At 40.8% G+C, this 18,135-nt stretch overlaps 1 protein-coding gene across 1 annotated transcript in view; it reads right to left on the bottom strand.

Moving 5' to 3' along the window:
- kcnq3 (potassium voltage-gated channel, KQT-like subfamily, member 3) overlaps positions 1-18,135 on the bottom strand; it is a 213,704-nt gene that overhangs the window by 181,572 nt on the left and 13,997 nt on the right. Inside the window, exon 2 of the mRNA XM_072441893.1 lies at positions 12,590-12,964. Coding sequence (XP_072297994.1) covers positions 12,590-12,882 — 293 coding nt within the window. The 5' untranslated portion in view covers positions 12,883-12,964. The remainder of the gene's footprint in view (positions 1-12,589; positions 12,965-18,135) is intronic.

Raw genomic sequence — 18,135 nt, 5'->3', positions numbered from 1 at the left:
TCATTGTCTTCCCTCAAAACCCTATATCGTCAGATAATTTCCTAATTACCTTTCAGTTTATTCTTAAAGAGCATCCAGCCCCACAGAGTAAAGTTGTTATGAAAAGGACAATATCTGAAAAATCTATCTCAAAATTCAAAGAAATAATAGAGCCAATATTCAGTGACATGTCATGTGATCCTGCTGAGAACAGTTTTAGTCCCAGTATAAGTGATCAATTTGTCGACTTGACCATGAATTCTCTGAAGTCTGCTCTTGATGTTGCAGCACCGTTAAAACAGAAGGTCATTAGGCCAAAGCGCGCCTCCCCATGGTACAACGAAGAACTGCGTTCACATAAACAAAGAGTTAGAGAACTAGAAGGATCATTTCGTCGCACCCACACAGAAGAATCCCTAAAAGCATGGAAAAGTTGCCTGCTGTCCTATAAGCAGGCTCTGCGTAAGGCCCAAACCAGATACTATTCAAATCTAATAGAAGTCAACAAGAGTAACACTAAATTTATTTTCAGCACTGTGGCCAGGCTAACAAACTGTCACAGCGCAGTAGAGCCCTCAATCCCAGCTTCTCTCAGCTCTGATTTTTTAACAATAAAATAGAAACTATCAGAGATAACTTAGATGAAATTACCCCCGCTATTAGCCCTGAACAAGCCCAAGCTGTAAAACTAACGTCCCATATAAATCCACAAGTAAATTTAGAAAGCTTCAGCCATTATGTCCTCTAAAAGCTCAACTTGTGTCCTAGACCCCATTCCAAGCAGACTCCTCAAAGACATTCTCCCCCTAATTATAGACCCTATTCTTAATATAATAAATACTTCACTCGAAAGCGTCCTTCAAACATGCAGTCATTAAACCTCTTCTGAAAAAGCCTAACCTAGATCCCGACCGATTGGTGAACTACAGACCTATTTCAAATCTTCTCTTTGTCTCTAAAATCCTTGAAAAAGTTGTAGTAAAAGGACAAAATCGTATTTGAAGTCTTCCAGTCAGGATTCAGAGCCCACCACAGCACTGAAACTGCTTCAATTAAAGTCACAAACGATTTGTTATTAGCCGCTGATGATGGACTGGTCCCAATTCTGGTCCTGTTGGACCTCAGCGCAGCGTTTGACACCATCGACCACAACATTCTACTGCAAAGGTTAGAATGTGATGTAGGTGTTGGAGGAACAGCCCTTAGCTGGTTTAAATCCTATTTATCTGATAGGTAACAATTTGTTAATGTAAACCAGAGCTCCTCACCCTGCTCTAAAGTAATTTACGGTGTGCCACAGGGTTCAGTACTCGGTCCAATTTTGTTTACTCTTTATATGCTGCCGTTAGGCAACATTATCAGAAAGCATGGCATTAACTTCCACTGCTATGCAGCTGTATTTATCAATGAAACCTGATCAGAGCGATCAAGTAGACAGACTAAGTGCTTGTGTGAAGGATATAAAAATCTAGATGACACTTAACTACCTGCTTCTTAACCCTGAAAAAACCGAGGTCATTGTGCTGTAAGAAACCTTGGAGTCTTATTTGACCAGGAGCTCTCATTTAAAGCACATATAAATCAAGCCTGTAAAACAGCCTATTTCCATTTGCTCAACATAGCCAAAATCAGAAGTATCCTGCCCAAAAGCGATGCTGAAAAACTTATCCATGCATTTGTAACGACTAGATTAGACAATAAAGGATTATCTTATTTTATCTTGTGCATCGTTGACTTGTTGGTGCATATGAACATGGTACATTTTACACAAATCATTCTACTTAATAGCATATTTAGCGGAGACTTTTCCCTTGTTCTCCACTGAAACAAACCTGTGTTCCTGTTCAACCAGAAGTGCAATTACAATGGAAGTGCAATTACTGTGGCAAAAACAGACAAAAGTGGGTGGGGCGAAATAAGGTGAATAATTCCTTACATTAGTTTGTATACAGCATGTTTACATTCTGCATATCAGCGCTTTACAAATAGGACTAAATTTCAAGCTGATTAATGCTCAAATGTAATATTTGGTGTTTCTTGTGATGTTGGCAACAACTTATTGAATTTTTCATCTTGAATGGGAGATTTTTGTGATGTTACAGGCAAAAGGGGAAAAAATAAAATATGGCTTTCACTGACACAAAGGATGTTTCTGTGGAGCCATCACCATGGTGGGTGCAAAGACAAAGTGGTTAAACTTCTTAAAAATGTCTAATTTATGTTTTTTGTAAATGCAACACAAAGTGTCAAAAGTTACCTGTAGTATTTTCTATCTATTTGGGGTGATACAGAATAGGCAAATTTAGGGACTGTGGGGGGCCTCAGAATACATAACTGCTGATAATATTACATCTACAATGCACCAGAATACAGACAATTATAATATAATATATAAATATATAAGTATTTTATTTGTCGCTAATGTATGTTTTTTGCATTTGTCTATAGAGGTTTTTAAAACTAAGGGTGCTCTTGAAATAAGCTTTTACATTGACATTATGTCCTCTCCTGCATCCTACCCGGGCAGACCTGGGGAGTTCTTACTGGGGATGGGACCTGTCTGTGTGGTGCATTGGTCATGTTAGCCATGTTAGCTTTAGTAGTTTGTTAGAAGGTGGGTTACGGTCAATCAGAATTGCTTTCCTGGTTTCTTCTGTGCTTACTCATCGTTCATAGCATCTTACTCCTCGTTTTGTAGGTGTGTTGTGGAAATGTCTGTAAACAATGACAGAGAAATAATGCAACATAGAACAGAGTTGACTTGTTCAAAAAATTGTGTGTTTCCGGTAACCCGACCAACCTGAATTTCAAAATAAAACAAAAACAGACCTTAAACATTTGATCGCATAATTACTGGCCGTACGTTTCGAGAATGTCAAATTGTGAATGTGAATCCAAAAGCTGAGGGAAAAAATCACCCGTGGGGATCGCAAGATATGAAAATCGCTGCACTTTTGATAGGTTTCATTTACTTACGGGCGTGTTTGTGCGAAAAACCTGCGCAGATGCTCATATTTGGTCAGCGTGCAGACTGGCAATAATGGCGGTGGCGATATGCACACCCGGTGTTTCAGCTGTGAAGTTATTTGGCGTGACTGTTAAAAAGTGCTCACATCACCAAGTGACAATAAGAAAAATAGTGAACGTAGAAATCTGTAAGACATTTTTCAAAGTTTTCAACGAACATCATGGTGAGGTATCAGATGATGTTGTTGTGACTGCACAGTGCGCCCCGGACTACAACAACAACTCTCACGCTGTCACAGCGGATGGTTCAATGTGGAATTGTCATCCACCATTTTCAGCATCATCGATGTATTTCCAATGAAGTCTATCAAGTACAACTGTTGAGCAATAGAGAAAGAGGCCACTTGTTCTGATCAGACCCAAATCAAGGAAACACAACTGATTTGATGTCTTGATGACAAGAGAAAGCAACTTATATTAACTTCATCTTCATTCAACAAACTTTTAATTTATGCAGCCAGACTTGAGGCCTGATAGCATTTTATTTTGAGATAAAATATTGACCTTAAAAGTTGGATTGGATATAAATTAGGCAATTAAAAAATTACGATAGGCCTAAATATAAAATTATTTAGTAGCTAGGGTAATATATGGATTATTTTGATATATATGCCCTAGGGCAATAATAGGCCAGGGCCTACCCCCAAAAAATTAGTGCCAGTAACAGTGAAGTTTGATTATGATAAAGGGATCATTTTCAAATTAATAGGCCTGTTATGGTAGGAAATTGAAAGGAATAATTCTGCTTTTTCTAAGGCTTCGGAGAGGGTTATTAAAAAAAAAAAAAAAAAAGCAATGACATGGAATCATCCATTTCTGTCATTTTTGTTTTTCAGTGGAAGGGTAAAGGATGGATTTACAAAAAAAGATGAACTATACAATGACTTAGTTGCTGACTTCAACCAGCGAGGACTGAAGTTACCAAAGGGAGCTGAATGCAAAGAAAAATCTTGAAAAACTTTATTGGTTTAATACATGGCAGTCAATGGGTACAATTTAAACATTTAATTTTAAAAAATGGAAAGGCAAAATATTCAAAATTTGTATTGAATTATTTATTTTCTTTCCAGGTCATCTGCAACTCCCTCTGGTACATCACCAATCATCACATGACAATTTATGAAGCATCAAAGAAAAAGCCCAATGTCCTGTCAGTCCCATCAGTGTTTGAGTAGTATACTGGGTTCATTGATTATAAGAGAAAAAAGCAGAAATGTGGCCAGCTTCTATCAACTTCTCTTGTGTTTGGAAAGTGTAAACTGACTGAACAACAACAAACTCAGTTTGTCCTATTGGTGAGTGAGTTCGACTACACATGTGGCTCTCCTATAACACTACCTCGTCACAAGCTCGAAGGAGTAGTCTATATTCGTCACAACATTGACTGTGGAACCAGTTGAAATCCCCTACTATAGTGCTGCTGATGGACATCTGTTGTCATTGTGCATGTGGGGAAACAGAAAGTGACCCAAACCTGAAAAATGAATATAAAACAGTCTCACCCATGTGCAAATCATGCCGGGACAAACGTCTAGAACCTGTCTGCCAACATCAATACGGTGCCAAAAAGAACCGTTAACTAAAAATAGCTGCTGGACTTAAACCATGTGAAGTCTCTGTGAAGTTTAATTTAAATATTTTATTTTGAGAATTCTATGTTCATTGCTTGTTGGTAAAATTACCATTAAATACCAAATAATTCACATTGAGATCTTTGTTTATCTTTGATGTACTGTTGTCTCACCATAGGGTATCTTGTCTTTTGGTACTTTAGAAACAGAACAGAAGTCAGTCAAGGGAGTGTGGTCAAATGGCATACATCTGCTGTTACCAATGTAGTAGGCCTATTCACTCTTAACAGATACCAGTATAATATAATAGTAGAATATAAACTAGGCAGTTGTAAAAAGCCAAGAGACAATATGTTTAGTATTAGACGTTGTTGCATAATCAATCAATCAATCAATCAATCAATCAATCAACCTTTATTTATAGAGCCCTTTACAACACTTAAAGGGACCAAAGTGCTTCACAATAACATCAAGGCAACACACAACATAAAACTAAATAAAAACAAACTGTAAAAAAATAAAGTGCCATTACATTACATAGTGTTAAAAGCCAGTCTGAATAAATACGTTTTTAGCCAAGATTTAAAAAGGTTAAAAACTGTGATGGTGCGCATGTCGGGGAGCAGTTTGTTCCAGAGTCTGGGACCAGCGACAGAGAAAGCTCGATCCCCCCAGTGCTTGAGTCTGGGTCTGGGGACGTTCAGTAAAAGCTAACCTGTTGACCTTAGAGTCCTGCCTGGGTTACGAGCAGACAGGAGCTCAGCCAAATAAGATGGTGCCAGGTCATTTAACGCTTTAAAACAAAAAGTTAAATTTTAAAACCAATTCTAAAAGAAACAGGAAGCCATTGAAGAGTAAAAAGAACCGGGGTGATGTGCTGGGTTTGTTGGTTAAAAAACATGCCACAGCATTTTGCACAAGTTGAAGGCGGCTGAGGGCGACTGGGAGACACCAACATAAAGTGCATTGCAATAATCTATTCTTGAGCTGATAAAAGCATGAATAGTGCTCTAACCACACTGTCAATTTGTTTTTCCATTTTAAAATTATTGTCAAAAACAACCCCGAGATTCTTTACGGTCGGTTTTATCATTGAAGTCAAGTTATTTGAATTAGACAGCACAGAATCACCAAATAAAATGTATTCTGTCTTCTTTTCATTCAAGTAAATTCTGCCCTAACCACATCTTTATGTCTGCAATACAATCAGTCAAAGATTGAAGAGCATCACTTTTGTCAGGAAACACTGGTAAGTAAATCTGCAGATTGTCTGCATAGCAGTGAAAAGCTAAACGGTGCCTGGCTATAATTGACCCCAGTGGCAACATATACAGAGAAAACAACATGGGGCCCAAAATAGAGCCATGGGCACTCCACAGACCAGCGAGGCAGCAGAGGAGGACAGGTCCCCAATCATAACAGAAAAACTCCTGTTGGTCAAATAAGACTTAAACCATGATAGTGCAGTGCCACAGATACCAACATGGTCTCCAAGGCGAGAAAACAAAATTGAATGGTCGACTGTATCAAAAGCGGCCATTAAATCTAACAGTACTAGGACAACGGGGCGCTTCGCATCCACAGACCGGGCAATATCATTGTGCACTTTGAATAATGCAGGTTCTGTGCTGTGTCGTGATCTGAACCCGGACTGAATTTTTTCTAAAATAAAGTTGTTTTCTAAAAACTGGTTAGAAACAGGTCTAAAATTTGACATTACATTAGTATCAAGTTGTGGTTTCTTAAGGGGTCTCACTACAGCATGTTTAAGAGAATCAGGGACACATCCTGAGCTGAGACAAGTGTTAATAAAAACCATGAGGGGGAGACCCACAGTGGAGAACACTTCCTTAAGCAACTTTGTGGGGAAAGTGTCCAAAGGACAGTTTGTAGCTCTCATTTGTGTAACTATTTGTGTGAGGGAAGAGAGTGAGACTGGTTCAAATTAGTTGAACATTGCAGTATTTACAGCAGTAGCGGGTAAGACTGGACATATGATGGAACTGCTCAATTGTCCTACAGACAGCACTTTGTCAAGAAAAAAGTGCAAAAAGTCCTCACAGGTGGAAACAGAAGCATCAATCATTGATGTGTGTGGATTCACAACGGAACTTATGGTATTGAACGAGTGAAGGAGGCAGTGACCATTACTACAAATAATATCAGACAGATATTTGCATTTGGCCTCCTTCATAGCCTTTTGGTAGAGAGCATGGCTGTCCCTCAGTATGCCCAGAGACACGTGTAACTTGTCCCTTTTCCACCGCCGCTCCGACTGCCTACAGCGCTGTCTGAGGGCCCGGGTAGAGTCATTTGTCCAGGGATCGGGCCTAGGCTTGGAGAACCTGGGCCTAAAAGGAGGAATAGTGTCAAGGATCCCAGAGCAGGTGGAATAAAAGGCAGACAGAAAAGTATCCGGGCACTCGGGAAGAACATTCTCATCAAGGACAGAAAACTCTGTGTCCATAAAAGCAACAGCAAAGTCCGTAGCTGTTGATGAAGTTATTATACGGCAATAAGAGGCTGGGGCAGGTGGCTTGCTGACTGGTGATGGGGACATTACTTCAAAAATAATGGGCAAATGATCGGAGATGGGTGTAGAAGATATTTCAACATGTGACACAGTGTGTCCATGTGAAATTGTGGCGGCGCAGCCTAAATGCCGGTACATGTCGGCCTCGGTGAAACTGAGATAAACCCCAAAAAAGATTTTTTTTTCAAATGTGTGATTTTCGTTTTTTTGCAGTTATGAAGTTATGAATAAGCCCCTGTGTGCTTCAGATAACACTATTGGTTGTCTTAAACGTATACATTAAGCTGTTAAAAATGTGGAGTTTTCGGGTCTTTTTCCTGCTCTCCTGGGGGGCGTCACCTTTTTCTAGCCAACGTATTGTTTACATTTTCCACCAATCAACTGTGAATCACATGGCAGCTGCGTGCTCTCTGTGTTTTCCTCTCATTACTCCAACCGTCTTCAGAGCACAGTCTTCAGAGCTTACATTCCCTGGACTACATTGCAACGGAACTGAGGTACTTTTACTCTAAAGTATTGCTTTAACTCTGTGTTTTAAGGCGGTCTCGTGATCACTTTAGAATCTTACTTTTGCCTCGGGCACCGGAGCAGACACGGAGAAATGCTAAGCTAACATGCTGCTTTAGTGCACTCTACGTCAAAAATACGGGCTTGAATTTAATGTGACCACTTTCTGAATAATTAACATCACGTAGTCTCTTGAAACTAGCTGTTTTGGGATCTTGAAACTAGCTGTTTTGGGACGGTATAATGTCTGTATCTTTGTGTTTTTTTACTGTTTTTTACTGTAGCCTGCGTTAGCCGCTTTAGCTCGTTCCAAACTTCTTTGTTTCACTTTTCAGAAGAGGCGCTCACAGCTGGAGTTTATCAAAAACTATGCAGAAGTCCATTGCATTACAGCTTCAACTTTGCACAGCAGGTACTATTTATTACACATCATTTACTTAACTTCACTTTATTAAATGTACAATAAAGTGCAAATGCAGAATAGCAATTATACAGTATGAATAGACATAAATGTCTTTATCACACGCAATAATGTCACATTCAGGTGCATATAACTGATATAAATAGTGTTTATTTTACCATTATTATTAGTATTATTTTGTCTTACGCTAGCTGTTTTTATTTTATCTTTATTTTTCCCCTCCATTCCTTATTGAGAAATGAGAGGTTCTGTCTATAGGAGATTTTGTTGATAAGAGTTCTTCTATTAAGAGTGTTTTTTTAAACTCTCCCCGTCTTCCACAGATACACTGTACGCGCGCGCTCTGAGCGAGGAGGCGAAGCGCGCGCTCTGAGCGAGGAGGCGAAGCGCGCGCTCTGAGCGAGGAGGCAAAGCGCGCGCTTTGAGCGAGGAGGCGACGCGCTTTCTCCCCTGATTGCGGCTTTGGACTTATCAAGCAAGCATACATGAAGACCAGGGTTGACACAGGGAAGACATTACTATCCTATTGCACTAAATAACTTTATACCTTTATATTTTATTATGTATATTACATGCCGTTTAGTGCTCAGTGTTCAACGTTTTGTTGTTTGTGTTGCACTAAATCACCTGTGAATTCTGTTTATCGACAAATGGCAATAAACCCTATTCTGATTCTGATTCTTTGACGCTATTCAGGGCCTTTTGTAATCCAAGTATTTCCATTTTAATATAGTAACTTCTAATTCTGATTAGAGTCCAGTTCACATCAATAACAACACTCCTCTTGAGTCTTGAGTGACAGCTGTAGGGGCAGGTGCTGTCAGTTTGACAGGGGGGAGGGTTTATCCCAATGAGATGCAATTGAGCCCCCCTGTGACTCTGGGCTCACTCAGGTGAGACTCTTTAGAGGCAGTTTTCTCAGTAAGAGGAATTCAGAGTTGTATACATTCAAATGACCACAACTTACTCAAATATGATCATATGTGCATGAGTGAGACATCATTGGAAAGCTTTGAATTCACACTTTCAGAATCTGTGAATAACTCAAAATGTCTCCGGGGTGACTTGTAGCTGGTTTATCCACGGTCAGTCACAATATTATCAAGTCTAAAGTGTCCCTGCATTGTGTGTTGGTGATTCAACTGACTGAATTAGATCAAAAGAAGCCAGGCAACAGACATGCACATTTAGGTCCCCACAAATCAGTAGTTTTTCAAACCTGGGGGCCATCTCAGCTAAAAACTCCTTGTTGTATTTAGGTGGACGGTAGATGACAGCACAAAGAATAGGACTTGCAAGCTCTATTGTAAATAACTGTACTTCAAAGCTTGAATAATTATTTACATGTAAAGGCTTTCATTTGAAATTGTCCTTAAAAACTGCAGCGACTCCACCTCCTCGACCAGATGCTCGCGGTGAGCTGAGAAAAGAGCATCGAGGGGGGAGGAGCTCAGTGAATGCGCCATTTTCACCTGGTTTTATCCACGTTTCCGTCAACAACATAAAATCCAGCACGTGTGACGAGAAGAAATCCTTCAAGATGAAAGTTTTGTTCATTAGAGACCTCGTATTTATCAGGGCCATATGGATTGCAGCGCGGTCAGGTTGCTCGGCACTTCGAGGCAGCGGCCGAAGATTCTCCCGCACGGAGCCCCGTCTGCAGACGCTGATCCGCTGCAGGCGGCCGGGATGGTTGCAGCCGGGATCCAGGGCAGTTGATTGGAGCCAGGTAACCTCCGAGCAGTGCCGCACGAGGAATCTGTTCGTACTCCCATACTCCCTTGGAAGCCGCTTAAGCTGACGATCGTCCGCCAAAGACTGATCCAGGCTCTCAGTCCCACCAGTACCCCACTTCACTTTTCCCGCTTTAGGTGTCGAGATTTGCGGGGCAGTGGGACAGGAAGACACCACAGGTAATGCGGCACAGACACCAAGAATGGTGGGAGCGGCTTTGATTGTCCATTACAGCCAGTGATCGCAGGTTTTGTCACAGAGTCGCGGAAGCAGTGAAACAAGCAGGAGCAGACGATGAACCATACAAATCATAGATAAAGTTTTACCAGTGGTGGGCCATCAGGGCCAACAAGGCCTTCTCTATGATTAATTGGTATATTGAAAAAAAGCTCATGCACTATCTTAATAGACCAGTAGCATGTGGTGACTTTTATGTATGGGCAAGCAGACTTGGAGTGATCAATATTTAGTGGATAAGACAAAAGTGAAAAAATATATATATAATTTAACATGCAAAGTCAGGCTTTGAACATCAGCCTCCCACGGGAAGGGCAAAGACCTTTTCTACTGAGCTAAACTTCCATACATTAAATGGATCCTGATTGGATTAAATAACCTGACTTCATCAACCAATTAATTACACAAATTAGCGCTCTGTGTTGTTAAAAGACTTCCTGTATTTCTAACTAACGTTTAATCCTTAGAAACGTGAACAGAGCCTTAGCTGCAACAAAGGCGTATCTCTAAAAGTCAGTTTGTTGAAACTTGGCGCAGCTGTTTCTTCACTTCTCCACTGAACATTTGCAGTTAGGGCAAAATCTGCAAACATCTAAGATTCCTACACAGCTTTATACTGTGTGGTTTGAGCATAGACCCATGGGTTTGAGGCTGTGTGGTCCTCAGAGCGCGTGCAGAGGCCTATAAAAGAAGCTGCTTGGTTCTAAAAGCTCATGTTAGAGAGCCTCGGAATGGGCGTCTGAACACGGTCACAGACTGAGCCGCTGTGGCAAAATAAGAATCAAGCTTCCCGTGCAGTAATGCCCAGAAGCCTGTAGCGGCCATTAAAAGACACCATGAGTTCAGCCAAGCTTCAGCAGCAGATGTAAGAAAACTGGCTCATTTGGATATATTTGAGAACAATTCATATACAGTTGTGACACAGGATTATTTTGAATTTCATTGGTCAATCACTGATTTCCCTGACCGCACGCCACTTTTTAGTTTTCGAGCCTAGCTTTATTGGCCCCCACACAATCTGAAATCATGACGTCATCAAATTCACAAACATAAAGGCAGCCTAATGTCCTGAAGAGGGTATTTCCTGGTCCTCTCTTCTCCTTTCCTCTACACTCCTCTGAGTCACAGCTCGTCCTCGTGCCATGTAAACGCACTATCCTGATCTGGACCTGTCAGAGACCTATGTCAGAGCAGAAACACAGGCACATGTATAATTGTGCATTGTTATCTAAGACCAATTATTGACAGTTGGTTCAATTTGTTTAAGGCCCCTTGGCAGTTTTTAGAGGTGGGTGTAGCAGTCAAAAATTGTAATTGAGGGACAACACGTTACCTAAAATAGGTCAGTTAGCAGAATATGAAATGTTTAAAAGAGCTTGTAGGGGAGGATTGGAGCAAGGCTTAACCAATCTTGAGTTACACCTCTGCTTCATGATGAGGTCATAGGGTCAGACAGGGGCCTCGCTATGGTCACAGAGGTGGTGAAGGTCACACATATCATCTGTTAGCACACAGCTCCAGCGGTTCACTCAAACAATCAAGGGTCCTCCTGCTCCCGCCCTGGACTGCCCCTGAGCTGGTCCCTTTGCCAGCCTGTGGCAGGTTCCTGAGATGGAACTCCACCCAAAAAGATTGCGGTGAGCCTGCCCCAGATGTTCTTGCTCTCTCCAAGAAGGTAAGGCATGTTTATTTGTAGAGCACAATTTGCACACAAAGTTATACAATGTGTTTTACCCTACCACATTCACCCTGATCACAAAGGACACACAGCACACAAGGACTTCATACATCCAACCAACTGATCCAAAAATAAATATTTGGAACACATCTTGTAAAGTATTGCATGTTTCTTGCCAAACAATTGGCATGGTCTGAACATACTGCAGCAGCATCTTCTGCACAGGCGAGATGAGCTTCTGATAAGGTCCACAGCCAGCTCCTTCTCACCTCGCCCGGAAGGAGCGCGGCACAAACAGCATATCAAAAGAAACTATTCCTATAATACTATTACTATATAAAAGGAACTATTCCACCTCGTTTGCACGTCAGGCATTTTAGGGTGCTGCTGCTGCGCGTTCGGGTGCCATGGGCGGCGCGGGCGAGGAGCGCCGCTCCGCGTACCGTGGTGTTGTTCGCTCACGCCGCCTGCTGCGGCACGGCCCTTGGCCTCTTGGTGCCCGCTCAGCCGAGGGGGCGCCGAGCCTAAGTGGCGGAGTGTGATCGTAAATGTGATCGTAAAAATGTGTTTGTGTCCCACTGCCATCCTCAAACCTCAGCCCAGCGAGAACACTGATGATAAACATACTGTAAACACGCCGGATCATAGCCAAGGGCTAATTTCCATCTGTTGTTCCACAAGCACTCTCACAACACTCATTCACACACCAGATCATAGATACTTGGAGCAAGGTGGGAGAAGAGTTTTGACCAAGGACATAATGAAAATATGCACTACCATCCCACTGTGGCACTTGGCATTCCAGCGGTCACCCATCCAAGTGCTAACCAGGCCCACTATAGCGTAGCATCAGAGATCTGACGAGATTGGGCATTAACAAGTGGCCACATTAAATTACTCACACAAAAGCGTGGTAGAGCAGGGCCCATCCCCGTGGCCGCTCCAGCGCATCATAGATCAGGTTTTGGACCTTCCTCTTCCTGATATTGTTCCTTTTGTGGGGCCGCTCGTAGTTGAGGGGGGTCTTAGCCAGGAGCCCGAAGCCTACGTGTTGGGGTCGCTTGGGGTCGTCCCGCCCAGAGGCCAGCAGCATGGCCCCATCGCGGTCTCCCGGCTCTGATGCCATGCCACCAACAGGGGGCATTTGCTGAAGCCCCTTGTCCCCTCCAGCACTAGTCCTGGAGCGCAGCCCCATTGTGAAAGATGCAGCTTCCTTCAGAGCTCCAGCCCATGTCCCCTGTCAGCCGAGTGCTCTTTGGAGGTCAGCACCAGCACGCCTGCACAGAGGAGAGAGGGGGACACTTTAGAGAGGAGCCCCAACACACCTGCACAGAAAAGAGGGAGATGATTTAGACAGGAGCACCAGCACACAGTAGGGATGAAATGCTTAAAAGAGTTAATTTGATTACAAAAAAGTGTTTGTTTTTTTTAATTATTTATCAGGTTTATTATATTACCATATTTTCTGGACTATAAATTGCACCGGAGTATAAGTCTCACCAGCCAAAAAATGCATAATAGAGAAGAAAAAAACATACATAAGTCGCATTTTTTGGGGAAATTTATTTGATAAGATCCAAGACCAAGAACAGACATTTAATCTTAAAATGCAATTTAAAATAATAAGGCAATATAGACAACGAAACTGTCGTAAGTGTCTGGTATGTTAACGTAACATATTAACAGTTATTCAGATAACTAGTAATACCTTAACAAGTTACCAAAGCAACAGTATTACCCCAAATCACTAAATCCACTGAATTCTTCTTCCTCTTTGTCACTTCAAACAACTCCACAAACTCTGGAGGTAGAGGAAGTGCCTATTCTTCTTCTGTGTCGCTTAGAGCCTAGACCCTCTTGGAGTTGTCAGTGTGTAAATAATCAGTAACCCTAACCCTAACCTTAAACTTAATCCTGACCCTAACCCTAACCCGGCGCGGTCTAACTCATTCTATTGAATGCGGTCAAATAGCCCAGCAGTTTCAGGAGCCGCGGCACGAAATAGCCTAGCAGTTTCGGCCGCGCGCCGCGGCTCTGTAGACACTCCCTTCTTTTAATGCTAGGAAAGCTTGAAAGTTATTTGAGTTGAGTTTCTTAATTTCACATCACTTTATTTAGTTAATGTTCATACATGTACTTACACAATAAAAACACACATACGGGCTATCAGCAAGTACCTTTAACAAACGTTACCTTCACTAGTCACTTGCTGCATTTAAATACAGTGTGTCAAAAGCCTATTGACTCACTAACACAGTACACATTTTTTCTTCAGAGCTCTTTGATCAAAAGGTCTGCTTGGATCAAGATAACTTGGGTTAACTAGCACGTCAAATAGCCCAGCAGTTTCAGCTCTGTAGACACTCCCAGCACGAAAACATCCTTGTTAAAAACAGGTCCCTCCTGGAAAAGAACGCAGCCTATATTAACAAACCTTGCTTTTATTGTCTTTCCTGGGTGTTGATGTACTTCAGGGAAGATGAAAAATTTAATTAGTCCAACGCAGGCATGTCCTGAATTTTGGGTGGATCGACATGCCACTCTTGTCTAAATCCCCGCAGGGCTACATAAATCTTGGAAATGGAGCCTCCATGTCCACAGCACGTTAAAAAAGATATGAGCTTGATAGAAAACACAGTTAAAGAGACTGAAATGTGGCAGCTACACTCATCATGGATATTTGGACTGGTGTGTCAGTCTATAGAAGTGAAATAGACACATTGACGGCCCTCAGAGGCGACTGTTGTTGTGATTTTGGGCCTTACAAAAATAAATTGAATTGAATTGAATTGACGATTGAGTGAAAGGGCAGCTATAACTAAGCCAAGCTTCAGCAGCAGAAATGAGGGGAAAACAGGCTTATCTGGATATATTTTGGACCATTTTAAATATAGTTGTGATACTCTTGCCTTGATTTACACTGCTTTTAATACTTTTTTTAATTTGGAATGATCCTTAAAGAAGATAACATTGCAATCCATATTGGTATGGTGTTTTGGGCCCAATATTCAGTTAAGAGATAAGACATTTCAGTGCTTTCAATTTAGATTTTTATAATGATTCTGATTCTAATAAAGTTTTCCCTGTTAACATTGCATTTTGCAAATACCAATTTATTTTGCAATACATTATCAAATATTATATTTGTATAGGAATTGACATTTTGAAGAAACCCATTAGAACATTGGTATTGTGAAACAACCTGAGGACTGCAATTTCAACATGGTTCTTTGGACTAGTGATAGGCGATACTCGAATTTTGTATATCAATACGCTGCCAAAGACGTTGAGGGTAATTGTTTAATACCGATACTTATCTATCCTTATTTTTTAAGGCGTTTCAATATTAAAGAACAGTTTCAAATAGGCTCTAAAAGACAAATTGTACACCTGGCGGATGGATCAGCCCAATCTGGCGCTGCAAGAGTGCATTTGACAACAAACAATGAAAAAATGCCCCTTAAATGTACCGTATGCCTTTAGTTTACTTTAGAGCAGCATCAATAATTCTGATTCTGATATATTGATACTTCGATATCCCTATCCCTACAAAATGCAAACTGAGATTTATCAACTGTTAGTTACCATCCACCAGCGCGCATTTTCCATATCTCAAATATTCTCTTACGTCATCACTTTTATATCCGCGGTCAATACCAGCAAGCCATACATCATTTTAAAGCTTATTTTCTCAACAAAACAAATATGAGATTGATTTACATTGAATAATATGCCCCAAGAAGCAATTGCCAATAGTTTGTGAGAAAGTCTCAACTTTTACAAACTTTTAACTTTTACAAACTTTTACAAATGTCCTACCTGTTTGCTGTTTATGATGGACAAAACAGCTTTAATTCTGTACATCCTTGTACTCAGTCTGCTTGGAATGAACGATTGAAAAACAATATCCACTTGTATTTTTCCTGAAGTTATCCGATTTCGAGATATTGTCAAAGTAAAAAAAGTTTTCTTCTCTGACGATATTCAGGATTAAGGCTCATCCGGCACATTTCTCCGTCCATAACAAATGACCTGTTTGACTTATAAGATGGTGTTTGGCATCGATCTTTTCTTCAGACTGTTACCTACAGAATGAGACCATCCAAAAAAATGCGCCACTTCCGATGCCAGAAGCTAACGTGTTTTAAGCCACATAGCTAACGTTAGCAGTGATTTAGCGGGCTTTGATTGACATATTATTCTAGCCAATAAGAATAGCTTTAGAATGCGGGGCGGGACTTAGGGGTCCCACACACAGAATCCTCTGTATTTACGTGCGTAAGGCTGTAAAGATCCTAGATTTTTGGGCAGGAGGCGACTAGATTTTACGCATAACGTTTTCTGATTTTATTAGCCTTTTGGACGTGCATTTTGTTAGATATATGTATTATTATACCAAGACAAAAATAAAATAAAAATATTACTATTATTTTTTCTTTTTTTTCACCTCTATATGGGAAATTCATGGGTAAACTCATATTTACACATTTTCACATACATTGTTTTTAGCAGTTATGATGGTATTAGTGGCCTACAAAACATCAAAATGTATGTTTTATGATCATAGAGGAGCTAAAATTGTAATAAAACAGTTTGGCACAGTTGGCACATATTTGGATCACTTTGGAGCACACTCCAAATATACTTTTTGATACAAAAATGTCAACAGCACCAAAATGCCTGTTCCCAGAGATCTGAAACTTTACACAGTTGTTGTCAACAAGATAAACATCAGGTACAGTGAACGGCATAAGCACACAATGAAGTATGTCATGCTCAGGACCATTACAAATTGACAATATTCAGGCAAGACTAAAAAAGGATGTTTTGTTTATATTTGGGCTTCTGTAGTGTAAGTTCTGAAGCCCTGACAGTGTTCATGTGCACATCTGCAGAAACTAGAAGGCCTAAGATTTCTAATGATGCATCACACTTGCATGTGGGCTGTAAGATCCTCTTTTAATAAGCAATGCCATTTGGGTATGTCCAACCATTGTGCACATGGCGAAATAGGTGGATGGTAACAGGTTAATCATCAAGGCTAAATTCTCTATGTACAGCAGTGTTTCCCAAACTTTTTTCTGGGGACCCATATTTTAAAAGTCACAAGCCTTTGCGACCCAAGCCAATAGACATTATGCATAAATCACAAAGTAGATTTGACCATTATTGAACATCCATGAGGATATTTTATTGTTATTTTATTTTATAAATTATATTGTATTGTTATGCCATTGTCAATTGGTAAGCTATCTCAGAGTGATAATTTGTCTCCGAACAATCAGTACATTTTTAAAACAATGCAATTGAACCAGCAATTCTAAAATAAAGACTATTTGGCCTTAAGTACCTATAAAAAACATATAGCCCATTTATTCTTCTTTTCAACATTCTATTGAACCAGCAATAGTGGAGCAAAATATGAAATAATTACAAAAGATTACAAATAATTCAAAACATTTCAACGTTGCTAATGGGATAGGTGGAACTGTCTGCGTTTCTGTAGCGTGTGCACGGGGTGCAGAAGGAGAGTGCAACACGCATATCAGGTGCAGCATTCAGTCTGTTTATAGGATAAGATAATCCTTTATTGTCCACACATGGGGAAATTTCATTGTTGCAACGCAGGTAGATACAGAGGAAAAGGACAGATAACATATGTGACTGAGCGCCGCAAATGCCATGTCCATGTCGGCCTCGGTGAAACTGAGATAAACCCAAAAAAAGATTTTTTTTCTTCAAATGTGTGATTATCATTTTTTGCAGAATGTGCTAGTTGAAGTTATGAATAAGCCCCTGTGTGCTTCAGATAACACTATTGGTTGTCTTAAACGTATACATTAAGCTGTTAAAAATGTGGAGTTTTCGGGTCTTTTTCCTGCTCTCCTGGGGGGCATAACCTTTTTCTAGCCAACGTATTGTACATTTTCCACCAATCAGCTGTGATCCGCATGGCAAGCTGCGTGCTCCGTGTTTTCCTCTCATTACTCCAGACCGTCTTCAGAGCACAGTCTTCAGAGCTTACATTTCCTGGACTACATTGCAACGGAACTGTTTACTCAGGTACACTTTTACTTTACTACTAAATTATTGCTTTAACGCTGTGTTTAAGGCGGTCTCGTGATCACTTTAGAATCTTACTTGTCTGCTCCGGTGGAGCTAATGCTAAGCTAACATGTTGCTTCAGTGCACTCTGCAATACGGGCTTAATGTGACTACTTGCTGTTATCACCATGTTATCGGGTTATTTTTCGGCGTGGGTTGGCCCGTGGGTTGTGTGGGTCGTGCTTTGTGTGTGTTTTATGGTGCTAAACCGGCTGTTAGCCCCACAGCCCGGAGCTAAACGCAGCTATTCGGAGCTAAGTTGTAAGCTAAACTTTGCTATGTTATCGGATTATTTTTCGGCATTTTGTCTGCACAGATTATATACTTATGTAGTATTTCTTGA

The sequence above is a fragment of the Eucyclogobius newberryi genome, unplaced genomic scaffold (genome assembly GCF_026437365.1).
Source record: "Eucyclogobius newberryi isolate DKJ021-1_F unplaced genomic scaffold, fEucNew1.0.hap1 SCAF_12, whole genome shotgun sequence".
NCBI classification, from domain to species: Eukaryota; Metazoa; Chordata; class Actinopteri; order Gobiiformes; family Gobiidae; genus Eucyclogobius; species Eucyclogobius newberryi.
This window is presented reverse-complemented; position numbering and strand designations above follow the sequence as displayed.